At 61.3% G+C, this 18,383-nt stretch overlaps 4 protein-coding genes across 4 annotated transcripts; all 4 read left to right on the forward strand.

The window, feature by feature from the left end:
• Window positions 1-31: 31 nt before the first annotated feature.
• LINJ_36_4120 (putative telomerase reverse transcriptase) lies at window positions 32-4,387 on the forward strand (the record flags this gene model as incomplete). Its single annotated transcript, XM_001469585.1, has 1 exon — window positions 32-4,387. One exon carries the CDS (start codon window positions 32-34, stop codon window positions 4,385-4,387), a length of 4,356 nt encoding a protein of 1,451 aa, XP_001469622.1.
• A 1,174-nt stretch (window positions 4,388-5,561) lies between these two features.
• LINJ_36_4130 (hypothetical protein, unknown function) lies at window positions 5,562-8,834 on the forward strand (the record flags this gene model as incomplete). The annotated part of the gene is made up of 1 exon (XM_001469584.1): window positions 5,562-8,834. One exon carries the CDS (start codon window positions 5,562-5,564, stop codon window positions 8,832-8,834), a length of 3,273 nt encoding a protein of 1,090 aa, XP_001469621.1.
• Window positions 8,835-12,471: 3,637 nt separating this feature from the next.
• LINJ_36_4140 (conserved hypothetical protein) lies at window positions 12,472-13,326 on the forward strand (the record flags this gene model as incomplete). The annotated part of the gene is made up of 1 exon (XM_001469583.1): window positions 12,472-13,326. The coding sequence occupies one exon, from the start codon at window positions 12,472-12,474 to the stop codon at window positions 13,324-13,326; it is 855 nt and encodes a 284-aa protein (XP_001469620.1).
• A 1,502-nt stretch (window positions 13,327-14,828) lies between these two features.
• LINJ_36_4150 (hypothetical protein, unknown function) lies at window positions 14,829-17,864 on the forward strand (the record flags this gene model as incomplete). Its single annotated transcript, XM_001469582.1, has 1 exon — window positions 14,829-17,864. One exon carries the CDS (start codon window positions 14,829-14,831, stop codon window positions 17,862-17,864), a length of 3,036 nt encoding a protein of 1,011 aa, XP_001469619.1.
• Window positions 17,865-18,383: the final 519 nt, after the last annotated feature.

Here is an 18,383-nt window from a genome sequence, read left to right on the forward strand (position 1 = left end):
GCCTTGTCTCGCTCATGTTACACCGCAACCCATGTCCGCCTCGTTTCCATCTATTCCGGGCTTTGCCGGCCCGCTGTCCCTCAAAGCCTTCCTGGAAGAGTACTTTGGCCTCCATCTCACGTTTGCCGTAGAAACGGCGTCTCCGTCACCACGGGCAGCCGCAGCGGCAGAGGCACCGAGTGCTGCAGGGTTTCGTGCTTTGCGTGATGTGGTGCTGCCGCCCAACCAATCATTCCTGGTCGTCGTGTACGTGGCGCTGCACGCCTCTTCTTCCCCTCCGCCTACCACAGCACACGCATCCCCAACACCACCGACACCGGCTCCGGGTTGCGCCGCGTCTGCCACGGGGTTTGGGCGGCTTCGGCAGCCGCTGACCCATCAGACGGCGGCATCGACAGCTCACGATACATATGTGGCACGATGCAGCCCCGCCGACCGACCGAACTCCTCCTGTTCGTCTTCGTCATCCACGGGCAAGAACGGCAACGCTCGTGGTCTCTGGCGTTCCTCCGCCTTTTGGCTTCTCTACACCAACACTTCTCATCGACCCCTCACCGACGCTCTGCTGCGCCACCCGTGGTGGGCATCGTTTGCCGCCTGCCTGGGTCCCGCAGCTATGGGGTTTATCGAGATGTACTGCCCTATCGTTCTTCAGCTGGAGGCGATGGCTGGCGGGGTGCAGGTGCTCGGACCTGCCCTGAAACATGCAGCATTAGAGACGTCGTTTTCCGCGACGGCGCCGTCATCGGAGATGAAGGGCCCGCCGCCACAGGGAAGCGGCTATGTCTCTTCACGTGGTGTGAAGCGTGCCGTCGACACAGGCGAATGCTCCGGGTTTCTGCCGCTTCAAAAGCAGAGGCGTGTGGAGGCGCCGCCAAAGGCGAAGGCGGGACGAAGGCTCCAGCGAGGGGTCGTCCCGTGTAGCCGTCCACGCCGAGACGATCCTTTTGCCAGTCCCGTGAACCGCGCGGCGATGCCCGTCACCTGGGCGGCCGCGTTGACACGCACCGATGTTCCGCGTACGCGACTCTACAGTGTGCGCGTCTCGGATAGCGACGGCGCCGGTGACGGAAGCGGCGGCGCGCTTCCGCTGCCAGCGGGCTTCCTCGAGGCTCAGTGGCTTCGCCGCCATCCGCATAGTCTGCACCGCGTGCTGCAAGCCGCTCTGCCAAAGAGGGTGGCCTACGGGGCATCTGCGCGGCGCTACTCTGTGGGTGCTAGCGAGAGGGTCACAGGATGCACCAGTGTAGAGGACATACCGATGTGGCACGTGGCGCACGTCTTCCGTTGGTTAGTGCTGCAGCCTCCTCAGAGCGGCGCGGACGCTTCTCCGACAACCCCACCGAAGTTCGACTTGCCGTCCTACCTGCGCCGTCTTCTGTCGACTGTTGTCGACCAGTGCAGTCGCTTGGATCTCCGCGGGGCCGCCCTAAAGCATACCGGCTACCTGGAGGAAGCTTTCCGTCGTCAGCAGCAAGGCGTGGAGCCGTGGGATGTGCAGCGGCTCTCCACCCCCGTCGATGTGGTGGTCTCCTACCTGCGCACACTGCTGTCCACTCTACGCTGGGCACCTTTGAAGGAGGCCAAGAACAGGTCGTTTTGGGGACGCGATGCAGCCGGTAGCGAACGTGTGCTCGACGCGCTCATGGGAGCGGTGCGGAACTGGCTGATCGCCGGCCGCCACGCCATCGTTCCAGTCTCCCGCTTCTTGGACGGCGTGCCTGTGGCTCAGGTGCCGTGGCTAAACGGATTCTACACCACGACCCCTTCGCTGCCGTTCTCAGCAGCGACTTCGTCCGCGGCTCGTCACGCGCGCCGCGAGCGCTCGCACGTTCAGCAGCGTGTTTGGCTTCAGTTCGTCTTGTTCCTCACGCAGGACATACTGCCTTTCTTGCTGCGCGCGTCCTTCACGATTACGTGGAGTTCCAAGAATACGCACAAACTTCTTTTTTTCCCTGCATTTGTGTGGCGTAGACTGATCCGCCGCGAGGTGCGTCGTACTCGATCTTGTGGTGCCCCGCGTTCGCAGATGCCACTGGCCGGGGAAAGCGCTCGCAGTGTTGGTGCTGAGCGTGTTGCGTTGTCCTCGGCACCATGCGCATGTGAAGGCGCGGCTACGGCTGCGCTCCCCACGCCCCACTCAGCGGCTTCCAAGGCATCTGCGGCCATTTCTGCACCGAGAGACGTATGGCGCGCCGTTCGTACTGACGGTGTGTTGGCGCATCGGGGCGCGCGCGCGACCCTTGCCACACGCGGCGGCGGTGCATCCTGCCTGTACGCTAGCGTTCGCTTCCGCCCTGACCGGCGCAAGCTGCGACCCATTGCCGTGGTGCGCAGCGCGTCTCTGCGGTCGTTGAAAGAAATGGCCCGTGGCTCACCGAGCCCGTACAGCCACGCAAGCGCCATCGTACGCTTGTTGTGCAGACTAGGGTGCAGTGACACCGATGGTCAGCTGCCGGCTGCGACAGCGACACTGCTCAGGCGGGTGCAGGCACGCAGCCGTCACAACCACCATACTGGCGTTCATCGCTTTCCCCACCCGCTGCCCCCGCACCTTCCGCACAAGGCAGCATTGCGGGACGCACTGCGCTGCTTGGTAAGCGGAGTGGAGGAGCAGCGCGTGCGGGACGGTCTGCCTCGCCTGAGCAACCTCTCCCACCAAGACGAGTACGCAGAGCTGCGCAGTTTTTGCGAGGAGGTGCGGAGGAGGCCCGCTCTGCCGTGCGAAGGTCCTGCGGGGACAGCGCCAGTGGTTTCATCGGCGTCACCGCCGAGCGCGGCTGCCTGTTGTTTCGCGCCTTACGTTACCCTCGTCCGCAGCGATGCCTCGCGTTGCTACGATAACTTACCACAAGAGCGGGTGCTCGCAGCAGTGGCGTCTCTGGTGAAGCATGACGCCTACCGCGTGCTTCGCTTTACCGCCATTCACGCCCTGGATGGCGAGGCAGCGTGCAAGGGTGGGTGCCTGCTCCGGCGCACCTTCACGACGCGCACCATCGCGTGCGCGGAGGCGGAGTGCGGCGTTCTGGCTCGAATTCCTCGCGGCCACATCTATTGGGAGGAGGAGGAGGAGGGGCGCACACTGAGTGGGCCCCATACCACCGCTGCCGTTTCTCGCACAACCAAGGCTAGCAGCCGCTGCGGCGCGAACCTGATTTCCGGTGCCGCTGTCCGCGCACTCCTGAGCGAACACTTACGGCACCATCTCGTTGTCGTGTCGGGAGGCAACTTGCTCGAACAGCGCGTCGGAATCCTGCAGGGCTCCCCGGTGGCGATGCTCCTGTGCGACCGCCTCTTCTCCGACGTCGTGGACACAGCTCTGTCGGGTATCCTGAGCGAGCACGCGGAGCGGTCGCTGCTGCTGCGTCGGGTCGACGATGTGCTTGTTGCCACCACATCACCCGCTGCGGCGGAGAGGTGCCTGCAGGCGATGCAGCGCGGCTGGCCTTCGGTGGGGTACCTGAGCAACCCGAGCAAGTTAACGCTGTCGACAGCATGCGGCAGCCTCGTTCCCTGGTGCGGTCTTCTCCTACACGACACGACGCTCGAGGTCAGCGTGGAGTGGCGGCGTATTGGGGTTCTATTGGCGTCTCTCCGCGTCGGCGATCCCCACTACGTGCATCGTGGGGATCACGAGCCGTTGTACTTGACGCAGCGCTTTCTTGCAGTGCTGCAGCTGCGTGTGGCACCCACGGTGCTGTGCGGACGTATGAACTCCAAAACCCGTCAGCTGCAGACCTTCTACGAGGTTGGTCTGCTGTGGAGCCGTGTGGTGCTGGAGAAGGTGCAGGAGGCCTTGCCGGCGGCGCGTAATCGCTGTGTGGCGGTGCTACTGCTGCATCCGCTCGCCGTATGCGTGGGTCGTCTGTGTCGGCTGTTGAATCGTCATCAGCGCTTTCTAGCGGCCCGGAAGTCTGCGTGCGACGTGTCGGCTGCCGAGGTGCGGGCCTGCGTTTTAACAGCACTTCATCGCACGGTGCAAGCCAAGTTGAGGGTGCTACAGGCTCGCACCGTTCGCGTGATGACCGCGCAGAGAGGGCGGACACCGAGAGGGACCTCTCTGAAAGGGCGACAGAAGCCCCCTTGCACCAACAAGGCATCGTCTGCTGGATGCAAGTATTGCGAGCGACGCCGCAAAGGCCGTAATCGTCGTTGTAGCACGCGTGTCTGCTTGCGCTCCTTCTGGTGGTTGGCTGCCGCAGAGGTCGAGTTGCAGTGGCGCCGCTCCCTCGGAGCCCTGCACAGAGCAGCACCACACCCTGGCGAAGCGCGCGGGTCGACCGCACCTTCACTTTCACCGAGTGCGTCGGCATCATTGCTGATGGAAGATGGCCCTTTATCGATGCACGCGCGTGCGCTAAGCGCGACGCGACTCTCGCAGACTTGAGGGAAAGTGAGAAGCACTACTTCGAATGATGTGTGCTCATGTATGTGCCCCCTCGGTAAGTGTTGGGGTTACCTCTGATGGTGCCTCGGTATCTACTGCGTCTGGTCCATACTCCGCTAGATCCTCCCCTGCGTGTGGCTGTCTACCCTACACTGACCTGCAGTGCATACTCGCGCGCGCGCACACACAGAGAAACGGTAACGCGTGCAGTGTTGGTGAGCTGATTGCGGTCACACACACACACACACACATACACAACGCAGTGGTGGTGCACATCAAGTGCGACGTTACGTATCACTGCTCTGCTTCCCAATAGGGTTCGTGGCCCTCCTCGTTGGCTGCTGCGATTTTCCAGCAGACGTCAACGTGGTGTCTCCGTCGCCCGCATCACTGTGCTCTTGTACTTCACTGCCATGGTGTGGGAGCGCCACCACCACTGCACATGCATGGACCTCGTACAGCTTCTCTCATGCCTGCCGCAGCTTTTCTCTCTGTTCACTTGCTCTGTCTGCTTCCTTCTTTTCCCCCATCACGTGTCCTGCGGTGTACCGCCCCGCACGTCCTTTTGCCTTCTCAGAGACCCGTGCGCCTTCTCGCCGCCTGTTTACGTCTTCAAGCTGGCGTTGCCGCCAGGTGCCGCTCGCCGCTAAATCGCTTTCTCCCCCTTCCCTTCCCTTCCTTTCCTTCCCCCGTCGTCGTGCTTGTTGCCGTGTCTTGCTCTCTCCAAGGTCTCTCTCTCGACCCGAACGGCTGTCTGGCTCTCACCTCCACTCGCCGGCAACGGCAAGCTCGAGAGCAAGGAGAACCCGACACTCATAAGCGGGCGCCGTGTGTGCTTAGTCTCTTCTCTAAACAGGTGAGCATCCATGCATAGCGCAAGATAGCGCCACCCTCGTTGTCGCGCGCGCGCATACACAAACGAAACCCCACGGAGGCGCACGCACTGCCAAACAGATGCACGAGCCTGTATGCACACGTGCATGCACTGAGCTCGACGTTTTTTTTTGTTTTCTTTTTGCCTGTCTAGCTCCTCAATGCTCTCCTGCACTGCTACATCCTCCTCTCTCTTCATCAGCCATCACCTCCTTGGGTAGGCAACTCCGACCTTTGGAGAGGGCCGCGTCCGCGCCATACACGCGTTCTAGCAGGGCGAAAAAGGTAGGAGGGGTGGATAATGAGTGAGGCTGGTGGCTACTCGACCCTCCTCGAGCTATGTATGCACATGAATGCCGAGGCACCGGCACCGAGCAGGCATGCCAGTCACTCTGATGCTTCTTCGACTCAGTGCTTGTCCTCCTCACCGCTAGCGGAGGCCTCCACCGTCATGACAGGGCCGGACGCTGTCAACTCAAAGCCGAGCGGCTCCGACGCTGCCGCTGCTGCTGCTTCTGTCGCCTCACTTCCTCACTTCCACTTCCCGCCCGCCAAGCGGGCTCCCCAGTTCCCCTCCCTCCTCCTCGGCAGCGAGGTGGAGCAGAGACGAGGCGATGAAAATTTTGACTTGCACGCGAAGAAAGGGGTGACGGTGCCGACTGCTCCATTCAATCTCATGTCGCGGCGGGCGACGCTGCCCTTCACCGCCGCTGCCACCTGCCACGGCGTCGGAGGCGCAACCGCGTCGGAAGGCGACCTCCGGCTTGCCCTGACGACTCCGGTGGGCGACTCCAAGGCCATTTACGGACAGAGCCCCACGCGTAGTTTGAATCACTCCAGAGTCATGCGCGCACCAGCGATGGTGGCCGACGATGCACACCAGCAGTGGCGCCTCGACCGCCTCGCCTCCTCTGGCAGGGCGCTCGCGGGCGAGGATGCCGCAGAAGACGCCGCTGCTGCTAAGCAAGGCAGACCTTCGCTGAGCGACAACCTCATGAGCCCTGTCGGTGCCGTTCGCGGTGATGGTGGAGCCGGGCAATCGATCGATGTGGCGCGCACGCCGCACTCATTCATCAGCGAAGCTGGCACCTTTCTCGGCGCGGTGGAGATGTCAGATGAGGAGGATTACCTCTCGAACCTGGGTGCGACGAGGAGACCAGATGCCTCCTCCAGCGCCGACAGCGTCGCAGCGGCGGCGGCCGACGTCAGTGCTCTGGGCAACGACATCGACTCCTCGCCGCCATCCTGTGCCTGTGCATGTATGAGGGGCTGCCCAGATCCAAATTGTGTCTCTCATATGCTGGACATAACAGTGTCACCCAAGGCGGCGCAGATAGGGGTGCCGCCAAAGGCCTCTGCCCCTGCTGCGTCTGCGCAGCTCACACACCAACGCTTGTCCTTGTCGACGCCTGGCGGAGGCACTTCGGCAACAACGATTCCTACCACGGCGGCCGCCACACCGCCCACCGCTCATGCCGGAGATGATGCGCACCCGCCCGAACCGTTCCCCGACGCGGGACAAGGTGCAGCCCCTTTTCCCCACAGCGACCGAGAGGACACGCGGGTGGGTGGAGAGGGCGTCTTCGACGTCAGCGGCGACCCTACTGCGGCGGCCTGCATTCAGGCTAAACTTCTATCGACTGCGCATGACGCCTTAACGGTCCAGCACGATGCGAGCGGTGGCGACAAGCGAAGTGCTCCTTGCCCCGGCGTGTCAGGTATGGGAGTGGGAACGTCCACTGAGCACGATGCCAGACTAAGTTTCACAATACCCATCAACCTTGTACAGGCAAACACGCTCCTGCTCACCGATACGATAAGCGAGGTGTACACGAGCTCCTTTGCCACGGTGACCACTAGCAAGTCTACCCAGGAGTCCTCCTCGTCGACGCAGCTTCTGGGCTCGCGTGAAGGTGCCAGCATCGCTGCTAGCGTCTCGGCTCCGCGTTCGCTGCAGCAGCATAATTCCTTCGGCACATGCACCACCGTCCCCAAGCTGGGAAGCCCACTGCAGCTGACAGAGGAGCTGCAGGGGCAGAAGCAGGAGCCTCGGCACCCCTCGTCCTCTCCTCGTGACGCCTTCGACATCGACGAACATAGCTTCTTCCAGGTTTCTGGCGGTGCCCCAGCCGCTGCGGTGACAGGTCCATCGTCTTCGCCGTTGCCGTTCTCTCGGTTATCGCCGGGGCCCCCTTCATCGCCACCATTTGCGCGCGCGCAGCGCCGTGGCATCGTTGCTGCCTTAGCAGAAATGGAGCTGCGTCCCAAGGAAGAGGTCGTGGTGAAAAGATGCGAGATACCTGACGAAGAGAAAACCACCACCGTCAACGCTGTGTGGCCTCCTCGCTTACTGTGGAAGGGCCCGGACCGGGCAGCCGAGGACTGCCGCGATCTTTCCGATGCCGTATTCACAGTACCGGCCACGGACAGCAGCCGCGCTGCACGAGTGCATGCGGAGTCCCCGGGAGACGACGCCGACTTGGCGGACTCCGCCGGGGCATTCTTCCTGGCTTTTCAGTCAAAACTAAGCAAGTGTTTGACCTGGGTGGGCCGCAGGTATCAAGGCGTAGTGCGCCGAACTTCTGATGCAGCCGGAGAAGAGCAGTCGTTGCAGCAGCAGCCATTGGAGTCGCCGACGAGGCGCAGCTGCGCCCCTCAGAGGAAGTCAAATGATGGATCCAGTGGGCACCGTGTCTCTTTCCCACCCGGGGACAGTGCGGAGGCGGTCGACAACGGCAGCGCAGCCTTCTACGATGCCCGATCCTTGAAGCGCGAGTCGTCGCACCTCTCTGTCGCCCTCTCGCTCAGCACGTCGCAGGTTAACTCAAGCTACGATGGTGAGCGGTCGCGACACTCCGTGGTGCAGGAGGCGCTGTGCGGACTGGCCACTCCGCGGAACGGCGGCGGAAACAACACCTGGTACAGCGTGGGCTGGCAGATGGAACCACGAGGGACGGGGCGTGTGACTAACGGATCCATGCAGCTGCGCCGCTTCATCACGGCGTCGCCGCTATCGCCCTCGACTCGCGACGCGCCCTTTCCCACGTCTTCTGGAGAGCGGCTCTGCGGCTCGACGACGCCGCCGAACCTGTCCCTCTCTGCTGAGTCTCTGACATCCACCTTTAATGCGCTGACGACACAGATTTTCAGCGATGGCGCCGTGCAGCGCCTCTCGCGCAGCCTGGGCGGCGCCCTGAACAGCAGCGCCAGCGGCACTAGCATGTCGGGCGACCATTACAGCATGTCGCTTCCTTCGTCTAACGACCGCCACAGCCGCATGAGCAACTCTAACACAAGCGCCATTGCCGACGACCGTTACCGCGACACGCTGTATCGCCTCTTCCGCCATCCCCCGAGCAGCCTCATAGGCGACCTCACGGAGTGCTACGAGGCCTACAAAGCCATGGCCACCTCCTCGAACGGACATCACGTGCTGAACTGGGGCGAGCTCGGCCTTCTTCTGCAACCAGAGGACTACATTGATTACCGCGCTCTCTTCCCACCCTACCATTTCGTTACCTTTGCCGACTTTGTAGAGTTTGTGGAGGTGCTGTCGTTGCGCTACCACCGTTGACAGTGGGCGGTGTGGGTATGGGGGAGTGACACGCATGGAGACCCTCGATGCCCATGTCGACATTTACGGCTCTCCTCCGGCCTCCTCTTGGCACCGATTCGCAGTTTCGTGCACGCAATCGGTCGGAAATCAACGGTTGCAACGGCAGCAACAACGCGCAAATAAAAGATTTGATGCCGGCCAGGAAAAATGGGAAACATTACGCTGCTTTGTTTCCTCGGCCTGCAGCCCTCTTCCATGCGCTGCAGGCTGACGCAGGTGCTCCAGCCGTAGGGGCGAGCATGCACATCAGCCCCTGAACCCCTCCCCCACATCTGTTTTCAGCACGCGCCGCTGTATCTCGCACGAGGACATCTCATTCTTTTATTTCTTTCTTCCCCACAGGTGTGCCGCGGATTTTATCATTCATCCTTACCTTCCTTCGAAACCACACATCATTCACTTTCGTTTTTGTTTTTTTGTTGTTGTTCTCTAAGTTCTCACGTCCAGCACATTTCTTTTGTTCTGCGTTCTTCCCTCATTTCACTTCCTCGCACCTCGCTGCTATTTTTTTTTTCCTTTCTGCTCTTCCTCGCTGATGTACAGGTTGTAGACCACCCGACGCTTTTTTTCCTTTTCCTTTTCTTCTCTCTGCCTTCGTCTTATGTTTCACTGCTTGGGATTGCTGTTGTTGCTGCTGCTTCGGTTTTTCCCTCGCCCTCTCCTCTGCTCCATCTTTGTTGCTCATGTGGGCTCTCCCCCCTCCCTTTTAGGGTTCCCACTCCACTCCCAACGTGGCACTCCCCGCCTCCTGTTTGCGGCGAGGGCTGCCGATCCGGCGTTGTGCCCGGTATGCGACGCGAGACTCGCGGACTACTCTGCGCTTATAGCACATCTCATTTCACGCTGTGATCTCGAACGCAGCGATGTGATTCCACACACACAGACACACACACACGCACCTCACTTGCGCTGCATGGACTTCCCTTCTCGGGTGTCTATGGCTGGCCCTTCCTGTGCCATTCCTTCAGGACGACAGGCTGTGAGCTCTTTGCGCGCAGACACATGCTTATCGGCGGGACCCTTCCGCTTGCCCCACCTACTCCTATGAGAGGCGTGTGGGCTCAGAGGAGGGCGGAATGCCGGTGCCGCCACAGGATCGTGGCAGCGTTCCACGTGGCGCGGCACACGCGTGCTGGCCATCCAGCCACGCCGCCCTGACAGCAACGTCACCCTGCAACATCGCCGAGGATGCGGTAGTGCGAGCCGTGCGCGCAGGCGCTTTCGGGCACCGCTGGCAAGGCGCATCGCATCCAAAAGAGGCGCAAAGAGATCTACCCCTATGGGCCCCACAGCGCGTGTGTGCAAAGTATGCGGCATCCCCTACGTCCGACTGGCTTGGCTGATGAGGCGCAGATGCCGGGAGCATGACGCGAACGCGCCGGGCTGCACCATTGAGTCCTCCACACTCCAATGTGGCGCGTCTGCAAACCGCATTAGGAGATGCCGCGGCTTGAAGCGGCTCAGAGAGAAGTACGGCAAACAGGCCGAGCGCAAAGTCTCGGAGGGCCATGACCGGAAGGTGGCCAACTTCCTCCTCGAGCTCATCCGGCATGCGTCGGGGCGACCGCTCCCCCCCCCTCCCCCGCTTCCCCTATTACACGCACGGCAGACGCCACCGCCTCCGCCTTCGAGCAGCACCCTGGACGCGGCCCACGTTGGATCAAGATGTGCAGCTCACCCGAGTGTCTCTCGGATGCTGATCGCGCCGCACGTATGCGCGAAGGAAAGGACGAGGTAGGGCAAGAAGAGCCCGCTGGGCGCACTGCCCCGATTGGACGGCAGCATCATTCGTCCAAGACACCTAGGAGCTAGCGGGAATGCGACAGAGGCGGGTGAACTGCGTTTGCATGGGTCTACGAATTTATTTGTTCGCGGTGGCGTGGGCACGTAAAAGGAAACAAAAAGGGAAACAAATGATTTTTTTTTCTCGCTTTCTTCCCCCTCGCGGTGGCCCTGGCGCCTGCATGCGTGTGTGTGTTTCTACATGTATATATGTGTTTATAATATCTTGTCCCACTGCACTTGTGCCAGCTGGCGTGTATGTGTGTGTGTGACAGCGGATGCCGCTGTGTTTTCGTTGTCTTATGGTTTTTTTTCTTTTTCGGCCCCACTCCCCCTCTCCTCCTCCTCCTCTCCCTTGTCTGCATCCTTCCCTGTTTTCGCTTTTTTTGTTGTTGTTGCTGCTGAGGTTTAGCTTTTTTGTCGTCGTTGATATTTTTATCCGTATTGGCTTTTGAGTGCGTACTCATGTGGCGTTACCTTCCCAAACCCTCTCATTTCCCTTTTGCCGTGCTCGCACAAGGGAGAGCAGCTGAGGGGAGATGGGGAGCGATGAATGGTAAACGACAAAAAAAATGACGAAGAGGCGGTCAGGTTCGAGAAGTCACAGCAGGCTGATCGAATCGGTGGCTCCGTACCGTTCACGAAAAAAAAAAGGACGAGAAACAATATTTTGAACCCGCTCCCCTTTCCCCCGGAGGAGCATGCAGGCATACACATATACAGGTCCTCACAAGCCGTCTGTCTGTGTCTCTCTGCCGCTCGCTCATGTGCAACATTCTCGTCCCGAAGTCGACTTGTGCCCGCTTCTTGGGACCTATCTTCTGTGTCGCATTGCAAAGACGCATCGATCCGCCTCTTCTCTCCGGTGCTTGTGCTGCGGTGTGGAGTCTCTGCGAGCTTGCACGAGTGAAAAGAAAGGTCCACAAACCACCATCCAAGTCATCTGTGTGCGGTCCAACCTCCGGGCCTCTTCTTCCGACCTCGCCCGAGAGTTTCTCTCTTCCAGGCAAGCCCGCATTCGCTCAGGTTGGAGGGTTGTCTCTACATCCAGGTGAAGATGCTCTTTGCCGCTTGTTGTCGTCTCTCCCGTGCTTCGCCCTTTCTCGCGCTCGTATCGTCGCCTTTTTTTTGTCCTCGTTTCCCATTGCCGCTCCCAAGAGGGCCTCTTTCTTTCGCTTTTCCTTCTCTTGCCTGCCCCCCTCTCTCGAATCCGAGGAGTGAATCTAACCTTAGTGCTCTGGTAAACCTGCGCACCATGCCTGCAACCACGGCACGCGCTAAGAGACCTTCAGCGGGGACTAAGAAGCCGTCCACAGCTGATAGCGCTTTTCCAAAGATACGCGGCCGCCATGCGGCCGCCGCAACGGCGCCTCTCTCTTTTGCACCACGTGCGGGCAACGCCGCACAGGCGTCTCTTACGCGAGCGTCGGTACCTCTCATTCTCGTGCCGGGCTCGGGTGCCGATACCGTTAGCGCTGCGGCATCGCAGCTGCGGAACGCGTCAGGCTCGGTTGCCAGTAGCGGCGGCGCGGCGAGCGCAAAGAAGACCTCCGTTGCTGCTCCACGGCCTCCCTTGTCGAAGCCTGCCCGCGGCGGCGGCCACGGTGGCCGCGGAGGAGGCAAGGGCGGCGCCGCCGGTGGTAGCTCGAAGCGTGGTGGCGCATCGCGCGGCACTTCTGTCACCTCGCGAGGAACACGGTCTACGTCCAAGACACGTCGCTCCACGACGTCGCGTGGCCGAGGTCGAGGTCGCGGCAAGCGCCGCGGAAACAGTGGGCGGCAGCGGCATCAGCTACAGGTTATCGCCGCCAGCATGGAAGCTCTGAAGGAGCAGGAGCAGGCGCTGCGACACAGCGTAGAGGTGGAGGAGGAACTCGAGCTTGAAAGCTATCGCCCCATCTACAATGTGCTGCTGATGGAGATGGTGCGGGGCCAGGTGGAGCAGGTGAACCGCCGCCAGCGAAGGCTGAACGAAATGCTAGAGGCTTTCAAGGAGGAGGGCCTGCTTGGCGGCGGCGGCATCGGGCTGCACGACGAGCGACAGATCGACGCCCTCGTGAAGCGGCTACGCGCGCGGCTGCATACCGACGAAGCCTCGGAGCTGGAGACACTCAAAACAAACAACAGCAACCTCAAGCATAGCCTCGATGAAATCAAACTGGCCATGGAGAAGAAGAATAGCGAGATGGAGGTGCTGCGCGCCAACTACGCACGCAAGCTGGCTAGGACGGATGTAGAGAACGACGCGGTGCGGGCGAAGGTGGAGGCCGCTCTGCACGCCTCTACCCTCGATGTAGAGCGCATGAAGCGGGAACTGAGCCACCGCATCGACATCGCGTGCGCCTCCATCCGCACGCCGCGCTACAACACCTCGATGGGGGCGCTGCGAGATCTGGTGCAGCAGGCGCAGGAGGAGGTGCAGCGGCACCACGATGAGCTGACAAGGCTGGTGGTGTCCATTGGCGCAAAGGATACCTTCCTCAAGCACGAGTCTGAGACGATGCACTCGAATCTGCCTTCAGCGTACCGAACCGAACTGCGAAAGATGGAAAAGGACCAGCTGCTGAACCTGCTAGACGTGCTTAGCTTTCAAGAGGGTGTGGTTGATACTATCGGCAAGGCAATCTACATCATTACAGAGGCGCAGCACAAGACGGCTGTTGTGTAGGAACATCTAGTGTGACTGTGCCGTTCAAGCGCGAGCACCTGCGCCGTCTCCCCGAGTCTGTGTGTGGGTGCAGTGGTGATGGCGGTTCCTTTGGTGTCCTCCACGCACTCTGCGAAGCGCTTCGTCGGTACTCCTTCACATCTGGGGAGCTTCCTGCCGCCTTCAGGATGCCTGCAAGAGCGAGAGACCTGTGTACGCGTGTTAGTGCGTGTTGGCCGGGAGAGCAGAAGGGAGCACCACCATCATTCATGGTGACCGTGTGATATGCCCTCTTTTGTGGGTGTTTCCATTCCGTCTGTGTCTGCATTCTTTTTGTCCGATGAGATGTCTTGTGAGTTGCCACTTAACAAGCATCTAGGCGGCCGCAATGTGCTTTTTGGAATCACCTTTTTTTTTCGCATGTTGCTCTCGGCTTCGGTTTGTATGTATGTGTGGAGTGCGGATCTTTCCCACGTATTCTGCGTGCAGCACCACTGCTAGACGCACGGGCACGCGTGAAGACATAGGCACGAGGCACCGTAGAGAGGCGCAGCCTGGGGGAGGGGGATCTTGCCCAACCCCTTCTCTCCCTCCCTCCACCGGCCCCCGTGCTCTTTTTTTTTCCTTTTCTCTTTGAACGCCTTTTCCGTTTCTTCGGGCTGCTTTTCTTTTTCTCATGCCATGTACACTAGCGCAGTGCCGACGTGCGCTGAGACGGCTTTTCCTTCTTACGCTCTTGTTACCAAGCTTGTGTTCGTGCAGGGAAGAGCGTGCCTACCGAAGTTTTTCGGTCAGCCTCAGAGCGTGCACGAGAGACAGCCACGCACACACACTGGTGTCCTTCGCTGTGCCTGAGTGCCCACTGCATCATGTACGCCACATACAGAAAAAGCAAAGAATGACGCTATGCCATCAGCGAAAATCACGATCGTGACGGTGCAAGAGGGGCCAGCTGCTTTGAAAAGTGCCAGTGAGCGGCGCGCAGAAGAAAAAAAAGGAGCCCTTCTGTTGCCGTCGCTGCCTCCTGCGTCTGTTGTCAGAGGCACTCGCGCTGGTGAAACGTCCGCCGTGGTGCACAACACAGGATGAATAACGCCATTCCCATTTACTGTCTTGTCTGCCGTGATGCATGTCATGCCGAGAAGGTGCATTCTTCCGTCTGATGTCCTCTCTCTCTCATCTCCGCCTTCCTCCCCCTTCCCTGCCGCCTTATTGTCGTCACGGGGTAAGGGCCCCCTGCCGCTTCTCTGCCGCAGCCTCTGTATTCTTGAGACAGTGAGAGCAGCTGAATTTTCGAGCCCCCCCTCCTCCTCCTCTCTTCTTGCCACACGCAGGCGAAACGCGCACACTCAGACGCATTCCCGACTTCGGCTCATGTGTGCGCGTGCGTTTTATGCACTGCCCTGTCATCAAGTGCCACAGCTCACGCGATACGACGCTCCGGGCGTCAGGGCCAAACTCTCCACGAAAAATAGCTAGGAACGTGGTGGCACGCCGGAAGCAAGGAAACGCAAAGAACTTCAATGCCCCGAAATCACTGCCGCGTTCCCTTGGAGCAGCAGTCCAGCGTGTCTGCAGCATCGCAGACGACTCCGGCGCCAGCTAGCGACGCTCACGAGAACACGCGGGAAGTGGCGCCGATGCCGTCTATCAGGGCACTTGCAGCGAGAGCGAAGCATCGCGGGCGCGGACGTCCGCGAATCTACCCTAGAAAGACGTCCTCCGTGCACTCTCTCCACCCTCACTTTGCGCCGGCCGAGCCAGGGAGTGGCGATCACGATGATGCCCTGACAGCGGCCGCGTTGCCTCCCGCTGTATCCAACCAAACTTCCATTACAGCGGCGAGCCAGCACGAAGTCACACAGAGTGCCGATACTTTCGGAGCAGGGGCGGTGGCTTCGGCCGAGCTACCCTTGCCGCTGCCGCTATCGCCTCAGGGCGTCCCATTCTCGTCTAGTCGCATTACCAGCGCTTCGTCCCTCGCTACGGCGATCCCAGCCGACGCCGCGCAGGGGGGCGAGGAAACGGCGACCTTCTCCTCTCGCCCACCTTTACACTCGTCCACGCGGAGCAAAGCTGCTGTGCCGACAGGCGTTGCGGCAGACGAGGCCGACCGTGCGACGCTCGGCGCCCAGCCGCTCTTGCCCTCCATGGCAGCCTGTATGGCGGCGTGTTTCGGGTGGCGGCTCAAGAGGTGCAGCGTCAGCGAGGAGGCTCAGATAACGTTTGTCCTGCAACATCGGGCGATACCGGTGGTGCGCGTGACGATCGAGAGCGCTGGAGGTGCATTCGCGCAGGCATGTGGCGCTTCGAATGAGACCGACGCTGGTGCGGTTCGTGTCAACGGCACTCCTATGAGCCTCCCGCAGTGTGCAGCGTATCTACAGGAGCTGACGCACGCGCTTTTCACTCTGTCGGACACCACGCGGTCTGCACCGCTGAAAGATCGCGCGCCGGCCGCAGAGGAAGGGGATAGTAAAGGGGAAGAGGATGGAAATTCGGTATCGTCGCCCACCGTGCAGGCACCGCCTCTTTTGTCGCCGAGCGAGCAGGCGAAGGCCACCGAGAGGCGGGCCAGGAAGCGGGCGCGCAGTCGCTCACCCTTGCGGCACACAGACTCGACCGCTTCAGTGTCTCGCACAACTGAACTTCTTTCCTGCGCCACCGTGCCGAGCCTCACAGAGGGGCCTGCAGGTCCTGGAGGGGACGGCGAGGAGGCGAGCAAGAAGGTGTCACAGCCACATCCTCCACCCTTGAACTCTTCCGACGTTACCCTGTCCCCGGCACCGCCAACACGACCGCCTCCTGTTTCTCTGGCCGCTGCCGACGTCAAGGTCGAAGCTGAGTCGTCACTGCTTGCGACGACTCCAACGAGAACAAGCGAGCAGGAGAACGACGTAGACACGCAGCCCTTGAGTGCACTGTCGACACTGGTTGCGACGATGGAAGCTGGTGAGTCGTCGACGCCGCTTCCACGGGCTCCTCCTGCCCCGCGCACCAACACTGGCAAGCCCAGCGTGGCGTCAAGGCGGGCTGTGTCCTTGGCGGACAAGGGTGCCGCGACAAGAGAGTCGCCAACGTCTTCCACTGTCTTCGCTTCCCCAACCATGCGACAGCGGCGCACTCTCGCTCCCGCCGCGGCCGCGGCCGCGGTCGCTGCGGGGCCGGCATCAGCCATCACAGGCGAGCATCACGCCCCGCTGGCTTCTCTGACACCACCCCACGCAGGGCTCCGAACAGCAACCTTTACGATGCCGCTTGCCTTCCATCACACGTCTGCATCCCCCCTCGCTGCGGGCGCTGCACCGGAGGAGTTCGATGTGACCAGCTGCAATACCGGCAGTAACGGTGGCCACCAAAGCGTCTGGTGCGACTCGGCTGGTTGGTCCACGGACTCATCGCAACTCTGGTTGGCCCACACACACGCCGCCAGTCGTGCGTTCCAGTGCATGCCTGTCCCCCGCTGTCGTGTGCCAGCGACCACGAAGGTCACCCAGCCACTCGGCGGCGAAGGTGCCGAAGGACATGGAACCAGCACAGCCACACCTGCGTCCTCGACGGTGCCGCTGATGGATTCGGCAGCCGCAGCAGCTCTCGTGCGGATGACGCTGCTCTGGCGATGGCGCGAGCGCTCGTCGATGTGGACGGCGATGGAGGACTCGCTGCGTATGGCTGTCGGTTCAGGCCATCTTCGCGGCGACGCCCTCGAGGCCGGCGTGCAGGCGCTGCAAGCAAGCGAGGAGGAGCAACGCCGATACGAGGGAGTGGGCGCCGACGCCGGTGAGGGCGGCAGCGACCTAGGACCCTCGTGCGGCAGGACCGCACTGGATGTGGGCCAGGTAGGCCATGGAGCGGAGCGGCAGCAGACTCGGTCTTTTCCAGCCTGTCCGCCGCGGGCTCTGCTGCCGGTGTCGGGCAGGGCCGTCGTCGAGGCACAGCACCGTATCACAGACTCCGAGGAGGAGAGAGGCGGGGAAGAGGGTGCACATGGGCCACGCTACGTCGCATGCGCTGGTGGCATTCCCTCTGCTGACCGTATTGTGATTGACCACACCTATTCCACTCGCGGCTCGTACGTGATGGCATCACCCGTGACGACAGAAGGGACAACAGCAACGCCGTGCCGCCTCTTGGCTCTGCAACGGAATCCGCAGGAGGACCTGCACTACCATGTGTACAAGCGCTTCATGCCCGCCGACATGCGCTTGGCAATGGAAGCTGAAGAGACGCTGACGGTAGGGGCAGGCGACATGGCGCCACTGCACGGGGCCAGCGCTGAGTTGTCGCCCGCCTACAAGCTGCGTCGAGAACAGAGCGGCGGCGAAGGCGACGACAACGAGGATGACGAGGAGAGGGATGACGGAGCTGACGACGCCGACGAGAAGAAAGCATGCGACTCGTTCCATGCCTCTCAGGCAGCACCGAGGGCTCCGGCAGCGACAACCATGATAGACGCAAGTGGGGGCGACCCATTCACTGACATGGACTACGTTCTTCGGCACCGCCCATCGATTCGGCGCATTCCAATGCCGGATGTGGAGTCTCGATACGGGCCGTGAGGATAAAGGCGTGGCAAGTGAGACGAAGGGAGACGCGTTCACAGACAGCCCTTTTTTTCGGCTAGACACGGCGCGCACTCAGCTGCCGTGTGATGCTCTCCAGGCCGCCATCGTCCGTGCCGTATTACTGCGCGTCCACAAATGCAGAGAGTAACCAAGGTTTTTTTTTATTCAGCGTGCCCATTTCTCTGCCAGAGAGCAAGACGTCAACTCCGCTCAAGTACCCCGGCATGTGGCAGGCCCCTCTGCGTGGTGCGATGCAGGCGTAGACACACGTGCTGCAGCAATGTGCCGGCTCAGCCACCTGAGCGCGACCCCTGCCCCAAACTCTACACACCCGCCCGCTTCGCCAGCCGCCGCCGGGTCCCGCCCTCTCGGGGGGACACACTCAGGCTCCCCACCAGCCGGCAGCGAGAGGCCGGGTGGGATACGCTCACGTCACGCGGACCCTCTGCCTCAGCATATGGATGGCACAGTCCTGCCCACTGTCGCGGGCCGCTCCGACGCCGCCACATCCAC

This window comes from Leishmania infantum, chromosome 36, assembly GCF_000002875.2.
Source record: "Leishmania infantum JPCM5 genome chromosome 36".
Taxonomy (NCBI): domain Eukaryota; phylum Euglenozoa; class Kinetoplastea; order Trypanosomatida; family Trypanosomatidae; genus Leishmania; species Leishmania infantum.